The 17,813-nt window shown below is 35.6% G+C and overlaps 2 protein-coding genes and 1 long non-coding RNA gene across 3 annotated transcripts; 2 read left to right on the top strand and 1 right to left on the bottom strand.

Moving 5' to 3' along the window:
- The first annotated feature begins 1,090 nt into the window (after window positions 1-1,090).
- Window positions 1,091-4,538, top strand: LOC145955856 (uncharacterized). Its single transcript, XR_014432586.1, has 7 exons — window positions 1,091-2,064; window positions 2,170-2,241; window positions 3,146-3,212; window positions 3,294-3,423; window positions 3,500-3,711; window positions 3,821-3,927; window positions 4,136-4,538. It is a non-coding gene; the product is annotated as an uncharacterized LOC145955856 (long non-coding RNA).
- Window positions 4,539-8,911: 4,373 nt separating this feature from the next.
- Window positions 8,912-14,170, top strand: LOC109795739 (CDPK-related kinase 5). The gene is made up of 11 exons (XM_020355273.3): window positions 8,912-9,855; window positions 10,029-10,159; window positions 10,421-10,462; window positions 10,570-10,678; window positions 11,384-11,462; window positions 11,565-11,861; window positions 11,947-12,059; window positions 12,489-12,596; window positions 12,678-12,740; window positions 12,837-13,004; window positions 13,647-14,170. The coding sequence occupies exons 1-11, from the start codon at window positions 9,319-9,321 to the stop codon at window positions 13,785-13,787; spliced, it is 1,788 nt and encodes a 595-aa protein (XP_020210862.2). The 5' UTR covers window positions 8,912-9,318; the 3' UTR covers window positions 13,788-14,170.
- Window positions 14,171-15,044: 874 nt separating this feature from the next.
- LOC109795970 (PIF / Ping-Pong family of plant transposase) lies at window positions 15,045-16,778 on the bottom strand. Its single transcript, XM_020355551.3, has one exon. The coding sequence runs from the start codon at window positions 16,487-16,489 to the stop codon at window positions 15,200-15,202; it is 1,290 nt and encodes a 429-aa protein (XP_020211140.2). The 5' UTR covers window positions 16,490-16,778; the 3' UTR covers window positions 15,045-15,199.
- Window positions 16,779-17,813: the final 1,035 nt, after the last annotated feature.

Below are 17,813 nucleotides of genomic sequence, written 5' to 3'. Positions count from 1 at the left end.
AATTATGAACTCCTTGTGCTCTCTGGCAGAGAAGTCTTTTTCATGATATAGAATGACTCTATTGCCCAGGTTTCAGTGAAATTTATTGCAAGGGCATACACAAGATAACTACATTTGATGGCTGCACTTATGGCTTTTCAGAAGTGGACAAGGGTTCAATCCACTTTTCTTGCCAACACAAACAATTCTAGCCCGAAAACTAGATAAGTGTTGATGATGACATGAATATTACTTACCATACAGTTTACTCATTTTTCCTAGCAATTGAAGTCTACCCTTATTCAGAAGTATATATATAATTTATTTATTTTTAAGAAAAAGCATGTCATAATATTTTCCTGTTTATTATTTTTAGTTAATTTTTTTAATTGAATAAACAGAACAAATCCAACAAAGGGATTTGTGTTTTATTGGAGGACGGCTTAATTTTTCAGATTAGATTATCCATTAGAAACTTTTGTTCTAGCATATATCTTGCTACCAGGTCAAAGTCAAACTATTATTTTTAGAAAATAAATTAAAATAAGTTAAGTAAGGCTTATATATATATATATATATATATATATATATATATATATATATATATATATATATATATATATATATATATTAAACTTATATAATTAGAAAAGTTATGTTTTAGGTCATTCAAAAGTCTTTCTAGTTTAATAGGATTGCCTATAAGGTATTGTTATAATATTAATTTTTGAGTTAAATATTTTTAATTCTTATAAAATAGGTGCGGTGCGATTTAACTTTGATTCCCACATTTTTTTTCTATCATTTAAAAATTTATAAATATTTCTTTTTTGTCTTTGTTAAATGAGTAAATTTTAGTTTTAATCTCTATAAAATATTTTTCTTTGATATTTGTTCGTTCAACATCTAAAATCATTCACTACTAGAAAAATACTATTCTACGTCACCATATTTACATCGGTTCCTTATAAAACGATGTAAAAACAATGTGCGGTGGCAATTTCGTAAATAACTTGAATAAATAAGAATATTTACATCGGTTATTCTAAAAACCGATGTAAATATAAACAATTCTACATCGGTTATATGAGTGACCGATGTAGAAATGAAAATAGTGATCTATTCTACATCAGGTTTTGTGTTCACCGATGTAGAAGAGGTGACTAAATTCTTCCCCTCCCCGCGACAACGATGCGCGCTCACTCCCAAACCTAAAACACTCTCAAAGCTAAAGCGCTCTTCTCCAAGCTCTCCTGCCGCGGCCGCCTCCTGGAGTCCCTTGCGCGCTGCTACTTCGTGCAGCTCATCTCCGCGCTTCGCTTCTGCCATCGAGACGAAGGTGAAGGAGGTTGGCTTGAATTTGGAGTTTAGGGTTGAGGTTGGGAAGCTTCTCCAGACTCCCCTTCCGCGTTTCGCCTTTAGGGTTTTTCACGCGATTGCTCTCATCCGCGCCGGGGAAGAGGTTCGCCGCGCTGGAGGGTCCCGAAGAAGAGGACTTAATCATAAGCGAAAAGGAAGAGGCAAAAACGCCAAACAGCTCACATGGGTTCTCCTCCTCAAACCCTTTCAACACTCTCAAACCTAAAACGCCTACAGTCCAGGCTCGTTGATCTTCAACGACTCTCCAAGGAAGCATTGAAGCCCTATGCGGGTGCTAATATTTTAGGGTTTGGAGGCACTCTTGGAGGAAACTGCCACCTTACCATGCCTGAGCTGCGGCCCCGACCACGCAGAAACTGCCTCTTAAATAACGCAAATCCTAATTCGATCACTGAACCACACTCGCCGCCGCCCGCCAAAGCCCGTCAGAGGAGGACAGCCATTGTTGCTCCAACAAGGAGGCCAATACTGTGCGTGGAGCAAGAGGTAGGAGGTTGAAAGGCGAACAGGGAGCGGAGAGGGAGAAGGAGCATTCACTGGTTAGGGTTTTGGAAGAGGAAGACATGGATGAGTACGATAGTGGTGGCCGCAGTGCCGATAAGGCTCCGGGAGCTGCTGACGAAGGCACGACAGGTCCTATTCTGTACAGGTCATGGATATGCTTGGTCCTAGTTTGTGGGATGTTTGGAATAACAACTCAGACATGTAGGTATCTCTGTGAAATTTATTGAAATGTAATGCATCTTATTTTTGTCAGCAATCTAGTAAATATTGAATAACTAACCTTTACTTCTTCCTTTTGGGTTTCAGGATGTCAACTGAAATGGTTGCATGTATTGCAATTGAGGCCATCTCCATATTAGAGAAGATGCATTCTAGAGGGTGATGCTCATTTCCTGATCATATTTATGATTTATTTATGGATTTTATTTTCTTTGACTGATTGGTTACAATTCAGAATGATTCCTGACTGTTGTCACAATATGTCATTGTTAATTTGTTTGGGTGTTCTCTGTTTATCACAAGACTGAAACATGGTCAATCATTTGTTATTGTCTTTCGGTAACATGATGAAGAAGAAACATATCTTATTTCTTTGCTTGAGCAACATTTTTTTTATTAAATTTTTTTATAAATGATTTGCGAACTATTAAATTTGAAGTCTGTTCTTGGTTTTGATTTATCATTCTGGATTATATTTTACCCATAATCAAGAAGATCCATGACAAGGATGACTGGGGTCACTGCACCCTCATAATTAATTCCTTTTATCTTAGCTAGACCTCCCCAAAAAATCCATGTTAGTTCTGACTACAAGTAGAGTAAGGAATAAATCCAAATTCCACTTATTATGGCCTATGGGACAAACCTGTGGGATTCCATCTATAATGTGCACACACACTTTTTTTGAAGTTGATTGATAATTGATTCAATGTTTTATATATATCTTCATGTTTTGTCCCTGCCCATAATTATTAATTGTTAAATAGTAAATACTTATTTGGTTCCACAGTTAATGTGCTAATAGCCATTGATTCAAAAATTAACTGTGAAGACTGTAACTAATTTCAGAGTTTGTTATACATGTGCTTATTTTTATCACAATCCTCAATTGTACATTAAAAACAATTGTTGTAACTGCACTTTAATCTATAAAGTGATCCCCGTCACTTTACTTAGAGGTGCTGAATCTATAGCAATTATTGCTCTATCATATTGTGCCAAGTTAGAATGCCTAATTTCATGGAATCTGGCTACTCACCTCATTCCCAATTTATCTACTCAGCAACTCGGTGGCATGATAGTTCGACTGGCCTTCATGTTGACTATGACCAATGACCAAATGTTTTTAGGTAAATTATTTGTTAAATATCTATAAACCTTAGCTAACGTCCAAGTTTTAAATTATTTTGTAACGTATATTCTTGCCACAGGGGCACAGTTCGTTATGCTAGTGTGCATGCTCATCTTGGTAGAACAGGTAGCAGGAGAGATGATTTGGAATCTCTTGCTTACACTTTTGTCTTCCTTATTCGTGGTCGGCTACCTTGGCAAGGATATCAGGTTATAATTTTTTTAATAGTCATTTTAGTACTAATGGTAAATGAAGATATGATTCTTATGAAAAAAAATTTTATAGGGAGAAAATAAAGGATTTATTGTCTGCATGAAAAAGATGGCCACTTCTCCAGAAACATTATGTTGCTTTTGTCCTCAAGCATTCCGGCATTTTGTTGAATATGTAGTGAATTTGAAGTTTGACGAAGAGCTAAACTATGCAAAATATATATCCCTTTTTGATGGAATTGTGGGCCCAAATCCAGACATCAGGCCAATAAACACTGACTAAAGGTATGTCAATTAACTATTAGTACATAAACTTCATTTTTAATTAGTGGTTTAACAATGGATTATAATTATTCTCTACATTTTTTGGGTCCTGACTATTTCGGTCAAGCAGGGAGAACCCACTCAATGGTACATAAACTTCCATTATCTTCTGTTGCCAGACATAATGGAAGGTCTCATCAACTTACTTTTTCTTCCCAAACTTCAAATACGTATGAGGTATATATTTTGCATCATAGTTCCCTTGTGTATTTGATAATTCATTATAAATGCTGAAAAATGAAAATGAATAATTTTTAATCAAAGTTCTGAGCATGTGTGGTTTTCTTCTTTCACACTACAATTATTATGACTACTTTCGAGTTTCAATATGCATGCTATAATGCTATATCATCAACTTATACAATTATTAATTTCATGTGTCCAGGATGAAGTGGCAGATAAGTCTGACTTGGGTGAAGAACACTAGTATGAAATTACTGAAAGTATGCGTTTGGAGATGGAATATGATGCTGAAATAAGCATAATTTTTTTTATAAAAAAAAATGCAATCTACATCGGTTCTAAAGATAACCGATGTAGATTTAAGCATAAATCTACATCGGTTCTCTGGGCAACCGATGTAGATTTATTCTTAAATCTACATCGGTTGTCCAGAGAACCGATGTAGATTTATGCTTAAATCTACATCGGTTTTTCAGAACCGATGTAAAAATGTATATATTTTTTACATCGCTCTATTCTACATCGGTTTTAGAACCGATGTAGATGCCTTTAAAGAACCGATGTAAAATATGCATTTTGTAGTAGTGATTATTTTTAGTTCCTAATTATCCTTTTAATGTGATACATAACTTCTACTTTAAGAATCTATAAATCTTTTTTAAAGGTATCAAACATTGATATAATATCACAATGGTTGTCAATAACACCTAGGATAACTACTTAACTTTTTAATAAATAAAAAGTAGTTAAAAATGGCACATAAAAAATAAGGACTAAAAACAATTATTCCAATTTTAGAGGGATAAAAAATAAATAAAGCAATTTTCATGGATCAGAAACAAAATTAGTAATTTTATATAGATTAAAAACATGTTTAAGTCTTACTTTTTTTTTTTATATCAAACTCTTTTATATTAAATACAAGTGATTATCTTATGCGAAAGTGTTTTTAAGAATTATTCTTTAATAGAAGTGTTTGTAGGAATTCTTTTTAACTTCTTATTTAATTAAATTTTTTATTATCATATTTTTAAAATTTAATATTTTTAAAATTTAATATTTTTAAAATAAATTATCAATAATAAAAAATAATATTGTGTTACAATATAAATTATTTATCTTAAAAATAAAATATAATTTATATGTTTAAAATTATTTATTTATATAATTTTTAAATGTAATTTATATATTTAAATATTATATATATATATAATTTTATTATAAATTTTAATTATACATCATAAATATTTAGCATGTGAATTTCACATGATAAAATATTAGTCAAATGCAACAACAATCTTTTGGAAGAATATAATCAGGAGTTATTTTTTGAGAAGAACATGTTTTTTTAATTTCTTGTTTAATTCATTTTTATTTATCATATTTATTTATAAATTAATTTTTTTAATATTTTAAAATAAATTATCAATAATTAAAAATAATCTTTTACTACAATTTAAATTATCTATCTTATACCAAAAATATATATTATATGTTTACAAATATTTTTTTATATATTTTTTAAAATATTATTATTCACATATTTAAATATAGTATTTATTTATATATATTATTATAAATTTTAGTTATATAATAAATATTTAACTTATAAAATGCACATATATACTAAAATACTGGTAATATATCATATTATTCACGCTTTTAATATTTAATTTTTTATCTATAAATTTTTTATTTTTTTATCATATTTATTTATAAACTATATTTTAATATAACTCCAAGCGTGTGGTTCAGCGGTAGGGGTTGATTCACGCTTAAGCAAGGTCAGGGGTTCGAATCGAATCTTGCCTTGTGTATACAGTCGCGTTAAATCTTGGGACCAGTTATCCCACCCTTTTTGCCTGCTACCAGCCCTAGATACTCCAGGGCCGAAAAAAAAAAAAACTATATTTTCATATTTCTAAAATAAATTATTGATTAACAAATTAGTTGTGTTAGGTGTTAGTTGTTATTTTAGCTATGGTTTACATTATGCTTATCTCATTCACATTCTTGTTTCTGTTGTTCACGTTTTCGCCTCTCGGGTTTACGTTCCTTCTTGTTACTCTAATTCATGTTTTTTAACATTTGATTTTCTTCTTTAAACGTTTTTTTTTTCTTGGTTTGAATATGGCATTTGTTTGTTTTTGAACTCGAAGTTTGTTGGTCCATTCTAGGTGTTCATTCGTTCTTTCATACATCTATGGTTCTTTGCCTCTCTCGCAATGACAATACTCACTTACTCTTCATTTCAACACAATTTCTCGTCACAACCCATAAATCAATCATTGATTTGTTCATTCCCGTGTGAAATTATCCAAGTGAGGCACGCGTACAGCTTCATTTTCGACTCTAGTTTTCAGCCTCTTGTTCAAAGCACTCTAACCTTTGATAATCAATTATTTCTTTTAGTGATCAATTCATTCTAGCATAGCACGTTATGCGTAGCAACTTAAAGAACCATGATACTTCTTTATGTCCGCCTTGTTTTCAAATGTTAATTTTGTTACAAATTTTAATGGTTTTATTACACAGCAAAACAAAAGTTAATTTCAATTATATTCCACTAAAATATCATAGTGTGCTATGCTAGAAAAAAAAAAAAGGCTATAGGAGGTAGAACTAAATGGTATTGATTTGGTTTGGGAATGACCCGTAAACACCGATTGATGGTAGTAACAAAAGCTTATACAAAACTACAATTTTATTTTTTAGTCATCACTTAGAAGATCTCTCTAATATTATAATATGTGTGCTTTTATAAATTATTATATTTTTTCTTATTTTATCTACGTGAGATTTGTTTGTATTTCAATAAATTTTTGGTTGAAGAAGGTTGGGATCAGTTATAGGTGGTGAAGCGAGTGAGGGTTCCAATCATGGAAGGTTCCATTTTCTATAAGAAAAGATACGTATCTCTTGCATTCAACAAATCCACGCATCATTGTTCCCCATGTTTCTATATACATATAAATTAATCTTTTTCGCGAAATGCAAGTAACCCTTTCATAATCACGTTATAAGTTATAACATTGTGAAAGCGTTGTTCAAGATCAGTACGGATACGTTCATGTATTTCCCTCCATGAAGGGGTTTGTCTGTTTGGTCGGTTTAAAGTGTATATTGTAATAACTCCACGTTCATCAAAACTCAAAAATAAATATTGGACTGATTTTTTATTTGGTTTCAAATTAAGAAGAATTCATTTTTATGATATTAATTTTAATTCATGAATGTGATTGAAAATTTGAAATGTCTACTGAACGGTGAACACCAGTATAAACTCCATATTTATTAGATCATGTATATATTTCTCATTAAAAAATATGGGAATTTCTTCTTACTTTAAGTAAATAAGTGCGAACCTTTTTCCCTTTTGACTATTATTTTTATTCGTAAAAATTAAACTTGGTATAAAAAATTAATAACTCATGCATACTGCTTAATAACTAAATTGGAGCTCGTTAATTTATGTCTTTCAAATTTGATTCGATCACACTTACTGGTGATATTCAAATAAATACGAGGGTATCGTATACCACTAGAAAAGTTTACTACAATAAATGTTGAAATGGAAAATTAAAATTTCATTACATATAACATGCTTGAATTAAAATTAACTTTGATTTTTAGTTTCAAAATTTAAAACAAAATGAGTCTGGATAAAATGTTGAAATGATTTTTAGTTTAATTTCATAACACTTTCCAAATTCATTTTAAAATCAAGGAAAAAAGTTTTGTGAATTTAGCTTTTTGTTTATTGTTTTTAAAAAATACACATACTTTTGTTTGTTACATCGACAATTATCATTTCTCCCACAATTACTATTAACATCAATATTGTCATCACCATTATTAATATTATCATTATCTTTATTATTATCTCTAGTGTCACCCTTAACACAAAAATTACTTAGATTATTATTACTAAAATTGTTATCGTTACAACTACTCACAATTTTACCACCACTTTTACTATTACTACCAACAACACAACATTGTCATCGCTACAAAATTTATAAAATTGTCTTTCATGTATTGTTAAATTTATCATTTGCATGTGAAAAATAAATTATATGATACTTACAAATCAACTTACTTCCATGTACCGAATCCGTATTTAAGAACAAAGATAAGAATATAACATTTTTATTTTCCTGATAGATAACAGATCTCAAATTCTATTCATGATATAAAATATTCAATTATTAATAAAAATTGAAGTTGGCTCCTCCAAAAATAAGGAAGCCAAATCCAATAAAATTATATATATCAAACTGCAACTAATTTACATATTAGACAAATATATACACCAGCTGTGTCACTTGAGAACACATAAATGTCTGGGGGGGGGGGGGGGGGTTTATACATATTTTGACAGCATGTTTTATTTCTCTGTCTTTATTGTTTTATAAGTAAAAATTGCTTTTCAAAAAGTGATTTAGTGCCATTTCTGTGTTCCTTATCTACTAGAATCATATTAAAAGTGTGTTGCTATTGTTCACTTGACACAGTTGGGAAGGCATAGAACATTTGGCCTGGTTTCTTGTTTAAGCCAAACAAAGAGTGATGAAGCATGCCCAACTATTTATTATAAGTGGTTAATGAAATCAAGAATATATCAATGCTCTTAAATTGGACCTTACTTCAAGCTGATAACAAGTGGTACTAGCGAAGGATATGAATAAACAAGGTATTTTTTTTCAGTCAACAAATATATGAAAAAAAAAAGGAGGAAGAGGAAATTGAAGGTTCCCTCTCTCTCTCTCTCAATTATAATTGTTAATATTTCACTCTCTAATTTCCTAATAATCCAATAAAACACACACATACATTTACTTAACGATTTATGGTCCTTTTCGATTTGTTCATCAGTTTTTGCAGTCTTTGCCTCATTCATTATGACAATAACAACTAATTTTAATAAAAAAAGAATTATTTATTCCTATAATAATGTTACATTTCTCTTGGTACGGCAATGTTGGTGATGAGTCAAAAGGGGAACAATATGTAGCCAAACCTGTGGCAACAAACAATACAACCCCCCTTTGCCATCTTCCCACCTAAGCATCACTGTTCTCAATATCATCCTCTTCTCTTCCTCGTTAATTCAATTTCAGACCCTTTCACTCCTCAATTCAATGAACACCCAAAATCCAATACTCACGTGCATGCCACGTGCCCCCTGAGATTACCCTTCTTCTACCTCTTCTTCTTCTTTCACTCCCCACAAATCCACTTCCCTCCCAAGCTTCTAAGTTCTACCCTCTTTAAAACCCTCTGCAAAGTTCGAATCTTTAGCAGAAAACAACAAAACCCAGAAAAGTTTTATCCGCAATGGCGTGACCAATGATTGAGTAGCGCAGCTTCTGTGATCGTTCAGCAATGGGGGTTTGCACTTCGAAGCCGCAGAAGCCGAACCCTTACGCGCTTCGCGAAACCGAAGCCGACCCTTCTTCACAGGCCCCGCTCAGTCCCGGCGCCGCCGACAACGGCCGCCGGAAAGATGACGTCGCCGCCGGGAAACAGTCGCCGTTCTTCCCGTTCTACAGTCCGAGCCCCGCACGCTTTCTGAAGAAGTCTCCGGCGCCGGCGGGAGGGAGCAGGAGCGCGAGCTCCACGCCGAGGAGGTTTTTCCGGCGACCCTTCCCGCCGCCGTCGCCGGCGAAGCACATAAGGGCGGTGCTGGCGCGGCGGCAGGGGAAGAAGGCCGCGACGGCGATTCCGGAGGAGGGGGAGGAGGGTGGCGGTGGCGCGGCGGATTTGGATAAGAGGTTTGGGTTCTCCAAAGAGTTCACTAGTAGGTTGGAAGTTGGTGAAGAAGTGGGTCGAGGGCATTTTGGGTATACTTGTTCTGCTAGGTTCAAGAAGGGTGAACTCAAGGGTCAACAAGTGGCTGTTAAGGTCATACCAAAAGCAAAGGTTAATCTTTAATCCTTAAATATATCCTCTTAGTGCTGTGTATCACTTGGTACACACGGCAATACTGCATTATGTGGTTGAGTTTCCACTCGTTTGGGTCGTTTGGTAGACAAAAATTGAGGTTTTATGTCGTTTTGGTGATTTGTGTATAAGAATTGTCCTTTTGTTGCCAGATGACAACAGCAATTGCTATTGAAGATGTTAGAAGGGAGGTGAAAATATTGCGAGCTTTGAATGGACACAGCAATCTAATACAGTTCTATGATGCATTTGAAGACCATGACAATGTCTACATTGTAATGGAGTAAGTTTGGGATGTTTGTTCTCTCTTCAATTTGTTTTGTAGTAGTAGTGCTCTCTGGCCATCCTTGTGACGTTTAGCAACTTTTTTCTTTCAAATAAAATATCTTATTGTTCTTGGATACAATTTTTCTAGTGACACCAGTATGATGTATTAGGTTATAAGTTTTTTTTTTTTTGTTGATATAATGTCCATTGCTTATTATATTTCTTTTTTTTGCTTTTTAGCGCATTTGTAATTAGCTTGATCCTATGGACATTTCAGGTTATGTGAAGGTGGGGAGCTCTTAGATATGATATTGTCAAGGTAATTTCCTAAAAGACCAGCTTTAACTTTTTTAATAATAAAAAAAATTGAGCTTTGGAATTGCACATTGTAACAGTAACTAACTATATGGTTTATTTCTTCCTTAGAGGAGGTAAATACTCGGAAGATGATGCAAAGGCTGTCATGGTGCAGATACTAAATGTTGTTGCATTTTGTCATCTTCAGGGTGTGGTGCACCGAGATCTTAAGCCAGAGGTGAGCATATTCCTTTACATTTCTTTCATATGGTTAAAGCCTATTATCACAGACTCGTCTAAATACACTAGCTAGGCATGGATCGGTTTCTCCTATTTTACTGTCTTAATTTTGCACCCTGTCCCAAAAGAAACCCCTCTCTTCATAATTCGTGTGTCACAGGGACTTGGTGCTTACTTTAGAATTGGAAGAAGCCTATAAAGTCACTTTTATTTTTACTTTTTTGGTGGGCAAAGGTGGTAAATGTTTGATAAAGCTTGCTAACTTTTTTCCATAAGGAGTCCTAACTAAACTGGATTTTGGAATTTCTAGATAGCCTTTAATTTAGTCTTTCTGTTGATTTTGTTTGATTTTCTTTCTCCCTTTTGGGTTCAAACATCATTTTGCTGTGGTATATATATACGTCAATATAAGCCATGAGTATGTGACCTAACTTTTTTGCAGTTTCATCTAGTCACTTTGGTACTTAAGCATTAAACTAGTTTAATTAATATTGGTTTTAGTATTTAAAAACGAAGTAAATTATAAATAATAGCAAAAATATTCCATGAAGAAATTGTTTTGCCGTATAAACTCCTTGTTTGTATAATATGAATAACTAATACATCTAAAATTCAAGGTTAAATTGACCCATTGTATATGAATTTCATTTTGGATACCATTGCATATTGTCCAACTCTAACTCCCCGGCATTTTTCATTTCAGAATTTTCTGTATACTAAAAAGGATGAAAATTCTGAGTTGAAAGCTATAGACTTTGGGTTATCAGATTTTGTCAGACCAGGTCTTCCTTCTTAAGTCCTTACTTGGTAGTTGGTATGGTAATAGTATCCTCTGCCTCATGAGAGTTTTGGAATGTTCTTATTTCTTGTATCACATCTTACAGATGAAAGGCTTAATGATATTGTTGGAAGTGCATACTATGTGGCCCCCGAAGTTCTCCATAGATCCTATAGCACAGAGGCTGATGTTTGGAGTATAGGCGTGATAGCATATATTCTATTATGTGGTAGTCGCCCATTTTGGGCTCGAACAGAGTCTGGTATTTTTAGGGCAGTTTTGAAAGCTGATCCAAGCTTTGATGAAACACCATGGCCAACTTTATCTTCAGAAGCAAAGGATTTTGTAAAACGCCTATTGAATAAGGACCCTCGGAAGCGAATATCTGCTGCTCAGGCTCTAAGTGAGTTATTTTTGTTGCCTCTAACATCAATGGCATCTAGTAAGAGACATTTTTCAAGCTTTCAGCAATAATATTGTGCTTGCAGGTCATCCTTGGATACGGAATTACAATGATGTAAAAGTTCCACTTGATATTTTAATATTTAAGCTCATGAAGACATATATGAGATCATCATCCTTACGGAAGGCTGCCTTAAGGGTGCGTATGTTCATTGTTGAAAGAAAAGTCAAACCTATTTTGTGTGCTTTCTTTTCTTCCTGTGGAAATTGGAATGAAGTATTTTCAACTTCATCCCCAAGTCTCATGTTTTGAAAAGGATAGGATATAATCTTCTGACCGCAAGAATTTTCAATTTATATCCCTCCAGTAAACTTGTGGGATTTGATTTTCTTTAAAAATATCTGTATCCTAACAGAGTGGTATATTTTTTGGAGCTGTGTTGGATATAGACATTTTTCAGCTGGTGTGTGTGATACTAACTTGTATCAGGTATATGTATGTATGCTGCAGTTGAATTGAAAGTTCTGACTTCAGACTTTTACGTCCTTGATACACTAGAATGTAATTCATACTTAAAATACGTCTGCAGTTTTAATCGTACAAGTTACTTTTATTTGTCTTTGGCAGGCCTTGTCAAAAACATTGACTGCTGATGAACTCCATTATCTGAGGGGGCAATTTGCTCTGCTAGAACCAAGCAAAAATGGCAGCATATCTTTAGAGAACGTCAACAAGGTTGGTTGTCACATCAGCATGTATGAAGTTTATGTTTTTGTTAGATTCCTTAAGTTATTCTCATTCATATTTTCCTGGCAGGCCCTGATAAAATATGCAACAGATGCAATGAAAGAGTCTCGCATTCCTGACTTTCTTTCCTCGGTAACAATACATTAATACCTTGTTCCGTGTGTGTAAACAGTAGATATCCCTTAATTGGACTTATTCCTGTCTTACCTATTACTCTTTTTATGACAGCTGAATTCATTGCAATATAGAAGGATGGATTTTGAAGAATTTTGTGCTGCTGCATTAAGTGTGCATCAACTTGAAGCTCTTGATCGTTGGGAACAACATGCTCGCTGTGCATATGAACTTTTTGAGAAAGATGGAAACCGGGCTATTGTCATTGAAGAGCTTGCTTCAGTAAGTTTAAAAAAAATAAATAAATAAATAAAAACACTTCAGTCTTAGTAATTGTTCGTACAGTCCAACTTAATGCTGCATTTACCATTATTTCCTTTAGAACTTGCATATATTTGTGCGTGCTTGTAAATTATCTAGGGTTTAACTCTTATTTTATTTCAAGGGGAGAGCGGGGTAGTTACAGCAAATTTATTAGAGAAGAGAAATTACAGCTGACGGAGGATAAATAATCCTTCATAGGCAGTAGAGAAAAGTAAAGAAACAAAAGAATCAAAAAAGTAAATGTATATCGAAGCTTTCCAATCTACCATTTTTCCATAAAGAGGCTGGTCCACGCGCTACCCTTTACCCATAATTGATGAAGAAGAGGTATTGAGACACCCTTAACCAAATTCAACTAAGGACTTCCAAAAATAACAGAGCAACTGCATCTGATAGCTTAATCTAATGCATATACACTTTGTTGGTTTCTGCCACATATAAAGAATCTGCACTTACCTGCAACTCATTAGTACTGGATCTGTCAATGTGACTCTTTAATCTTAGGCAGCCATGAAGATTTGTAAAATATAATTTTGTAATTTTTAGTTCATGAGTATATATGGCTAATCAGCATCATATTTCTTCAAAATGTTGTTTTAGGAACTTGGACTTGGTCCCTCTATCCCTGTTCATGTTGTTCTTCATGACTGGATACGCCACACTGATGGGAAACTAAGCTTTCTTGGGTTTGTCAAATTATTACACGGTGTATCTAGCCGAAGCCTTGCAAAGGTTCAATAAAAATTTAAAGCAGAAGCCCTATGGATATGCTGAATTGTATGTGGCTCAATCATATCTGAATTTGTGTCTAGTGTGCGCGCTGCAACTGATTATTGTGTTGTTGCTATCTGAAGCTCTTGCTAGCACACCCATTTAAAGTACAGGTTCATAATGAAAAGAAATGCAACTGTGATTCTTTTGAAGGAGCTCAAATTGTAAAATAGTCTACAGATTGTTGGTTTTAAGAATTAATATATGAATTGTAGATTTAGATTAGCTTTGCCTCGATGGGTGGTAATAATTTCCTGTCACCTGTATTAATGAATGCTTTTGTATACACGATACATTTGCGAGTCTTCATTTTTTTTTTAATAATTATATTTTGCGTGTGTATGTGTGTTTTACATTCCTTGGATCAATCACTTTTTGAGTGACCATGATTTGGTGTGCTTGATGGCCATTTTAGCTGGTTAAGAAACTAAAAAATTAGTGGAAGCTGCCAAACGATTCCATTTTTGTTTGAAAAGATTAAAAAATGTCCACCACGATGCTCATACCGATAAAATCTCTGAACAGTATCCGAGTCAATCGTGTCGTTTCTTTCAATTCTATTTCAACTTCCGATATTTGCTTTGCCATATTGCACACAGTATTTGTATTACTTGGTTGATAGCACATCGATGGGCATTTAGTTGCTGCATTTCCGTAGTTGGTCTCTTCTAGGAAACGTGTTTGTGGGATGTTGATTTTAAAATGAGCAGACAATATTAGCCTTTCAAAAAAAAATTCATTTTAAGAAGTCCTGAGAATTGATATGCTAAAATATTTTGAACTATCAGTAGAGAACTGCACTAGGTGCAGCATGTGATCCGGATCCCGTCCTTGTTACATTTTTTAACTTAAGAAGGTTTCATTTCATTGCTATTTACTAAATTACTAGACTGATTCAGCTTTACAACGGTTGTAACTGTATACATGTTAGAGGAGTTTACATGCACATCAAGAAGAGGTTTTGTGAATTTACATACAAAGTGTGTAATTCAGCCTGAATATTCTGAACTAAACATGTAAAGAATTTGAATTCATTCCAGTCGTTAAAATAAAACGTCAAAATGAAACCAAAACAAACATTGGTTGATTGTATTATACTTGTTTTCATAACTTTGTTATACTATAATATCGTCATGTTAATTCCCGGTTCTTGTTGATGTAAATCCAAGACTTTGAAAAGAACCAGCTGAATAGTTTGCATGACAATTGAGAAACAAACGCAAGTAATTTGACACAGGAAGGCATGGCATTAGAGTTAAACATTCATCATATGAATACAAAACAATGTTAGTAGTGGAGAAATTATTGAAAAGTAGTGAAACATAGGAGGGATAATAAGATAAGACAGAGAGTGAGGGGGGTTGTTAAATAAGAAAAAAGAACTATCTGGAGGAAAGCTTGTGGTGCAAATCATCGGCGAGGGCTTGCCTGAGTGTTTCCCCAAAGTAATAAAAGGCCTTCTCACTGTCCATGAGCCTGGGAGGAGGCCCAGTCTCATCAGGCTCCTTCCAGAGGTCGGGTTCGGGTTCCCTGGCAATCTGACAGAGGTTGTGCAGGACGCAACAAGCGACGATGGTCTGAGGCGCGTGATGAACCCCGGTGTTCAAATCCTGAAGAATCTTCCACCGGCCCTTAAGAAGAGCAATGGCTTCCACCACCACCGACCTTCCCTTCATCAGCATGCCGTCGAAGAGGTTCTGGGCAGGGGTGCCCATGCCGCTCGGGGAGAACGGGGTCAGCAGGAACGGAAGGAGGGGGAAGCACCAGTCTCCCACCACGTAAGGCCGGACGTGGTGCCCGCGGACGGTCATGAGCTTGTCCCAGACCACGTCGCCGGAGGTGAGGCGGTGGTAGAGGAGGCTGTCGCGGAAGTGGGTGGCGTCGTCGGTGGCGCCGGGGGCCTTGACGCAGACGTCCCAGAAGATCTTCTTGTGGTCGGAGACGACCTGGAGGAGGAGGGAGGGGAAGCCGTAGCGGCAGCGGTAGGTGTTGGGGTTAGGGCTGGAGCGGAGGTGGACGGGGGTGGTGTCGATGGCGCCGCACATGTTGGGGAGGGAGGTGAGTTCCTCGAAGGCCTGGGTGGTTTCCAGGAGGCGGCGCCGCCCCACGGGGATCTTAATGAACTCCGGGTAGAGCTTGGTGGCGAGGAGGCGCGTGACCATGTTGGTGATTTTGGAGACGAGGTAGGGTTCGAGGGAATAGCGGGAGGCTAGGGTTTTGGCGGAGAGGCCGTGGGCGAGGCGCGAGAGGACCATGGCGACGGCGTAGTCGGAGGGGAGGGAGAGGTTGGAGAGGGCGATGTGGGGCTTGAGCTTGTCGACGACCGTTGTGAAGACCGGGTAGGAGAGGCCGTAGAGGGAGCGCCAGTGGGCGTCGCGCAGGGGTGCTTCGAGGGACCATATGTGTTCGGTGGAGAGGGCGCGGAAGGCCGAGACGGAGTAGTCGGAGGAGGAGGAGGAGGGGTTTGGGTTAGAGTCAGAGTTTGAGGGGCGCGTGGATGCGACGTAGGATAGTACTGATGCTATTGTGAAGAAGAGGAGTGGGGCGATGGAGGAGGAGTAGAGGAGGGAGGTGGGGGAGGAGAGTGCGTCGGAGAGGAGGGAGGTGGTGGGGTCCAGGGAGTTGTGGAGGTGGAGGAGATTCGATAGCATCACCAGGAACGATTGATCCATCCTCCAATTGCCTCAAGAATCAAGATCCCTTCTTCCTTTTCCGATTTCTAATTCCCAATATGATAATTCATAACCTTAACCTATGCCCTGCCCTGCCCCGCCCTGCCGCCCCTCTACTCCAATTATTTATTCCACTATATACCCAAAATCACAACACTGCTCCTCTCAACGTCATCTCACCACACCACCTACTCATCTGTGAAGGGCCTTTATTTGGGAAGAAAAGCTACCAGGCCCAAAATGGTAGAGGTAAACTCGGGCTACATCTTCCACTGGGCTGTTTGCGCATTGGACAACCCATTATGAAGACCAAGGTTTTACGATAATAGACCCATCCATTTTAACAACTACTCCTTCTCTCTCTGATCTGGAAGATGTCTCTACCATGATATTCTTTCCAAACTTTCCTAATCTTAACTTGCTACCATGACTGAGGTTAAACAGTTTGCCACAAAGTTTATATTTTCATATACTTTGCATAATTATTCTATTACGTATTTTGATTTTCTTTTTATATTCCCATAAACAAATTATGATCACTTTCTTTAATTGAGCATTCTACGACCCTATTCATAATTGAAAACAGAGGACAAGAAATCCACTTGAAAGTAGGTTTCGACCCTATTATAATTATGACATGTGTTACTAATACTGAGAGAGGTGATAACAACAACAATTGTGATAATTGTGATGATAATGGTGGTTGTGATGAAGTTAGTTGTGAATGTGAGATTATGGGAGTAGTAATAATTTTGTGGTGAGTGAGTATTTATAATTAAGTTTTAATTTCAACTATTAATTATTTTTATTTAAAGACTATTATTGAACTCTCTTAACTCTCATAATAAGACATGTCATTATTGGATATGCTCTAAATATCAACTTATTTTTTTTAAGGATGAGTAAGCTAGCAAACCACACTTGGTTGCATTTAACTCTTTTTTTTTTTTTTTGTAGTTATAGCCAATGTTATTAAAATTGTACCAATGATCAATTCGGTCAAGACATTAAGTCAGTGAATCAATGGATAAACTAGTGAGTCATTAATTGAATAACATGAATTAGGTTTCACTTACCCTGATTAAACTCCCTAGATAGAAGAAATTGATGTAGAAGAAGATCTCTTTCTGCAACTCTTACCAAAGCTTCCTCAACCTTGACCATCAAGAATCTCAATTCTACAATCTTCTTTTAGTTTCAAGATCCACAAATCTCTAGCTTTAAGAAAAATATACTCCATCAAAGACACTTAAAAGCCTGAACAACAATTTGGAGTTTTATAGAGTTTCTCTGTAATTTCTGTCTAGAAAACTTGAATTATGAA

The sequence above is a fragment of the Cajanus cajan genome, chromosome 3, assembly GCF_000230855.2.
Source record: "Cajanus cajan strain Asha chromosome 3, NIPB_CcT2T_4, whole genome shotgun sequence".
Lineage (NCBI taxonomy): Eukaryota > Viridiplantae > Streptophyta > Magnoliopsida > Fabales > Fabaceae > Cajanus > Cajanus cajan.
This window is presented reverse-complemented; position numbering and strand designations above follow the sequence as displayed.

Coding starts and splice junctions, on each gene's coding strand:
- LOC109795970 (XM_020355551.3), bottom strand. CDS start 16,489: ATGGATCAATCGTTCCTGGTGATGCTATCGAATCTCCTCCACCTCCAC.
- LOC109795739 (XM_020355273.3), top strand. CDS start 9,319: ATGGGGGTTTGCACTTCGAAGCCGCAGAAGCCGAACCCTTACGCGCTT. Junction 11,463..11,564: donor ATCAGATTTTGTCAGACCAG/GTCTTCCTTCTT, acceptor CACATCTTACAG/ATGAAAGGCTTAATGATATT. Junction 12,060..12,488: donor TACGGAAGGCTGCCTTAAGG/GTGCGTATGTTC, acceptor TGTCTTTGGCAG/GCCTTGTCAAAAACATTGAC.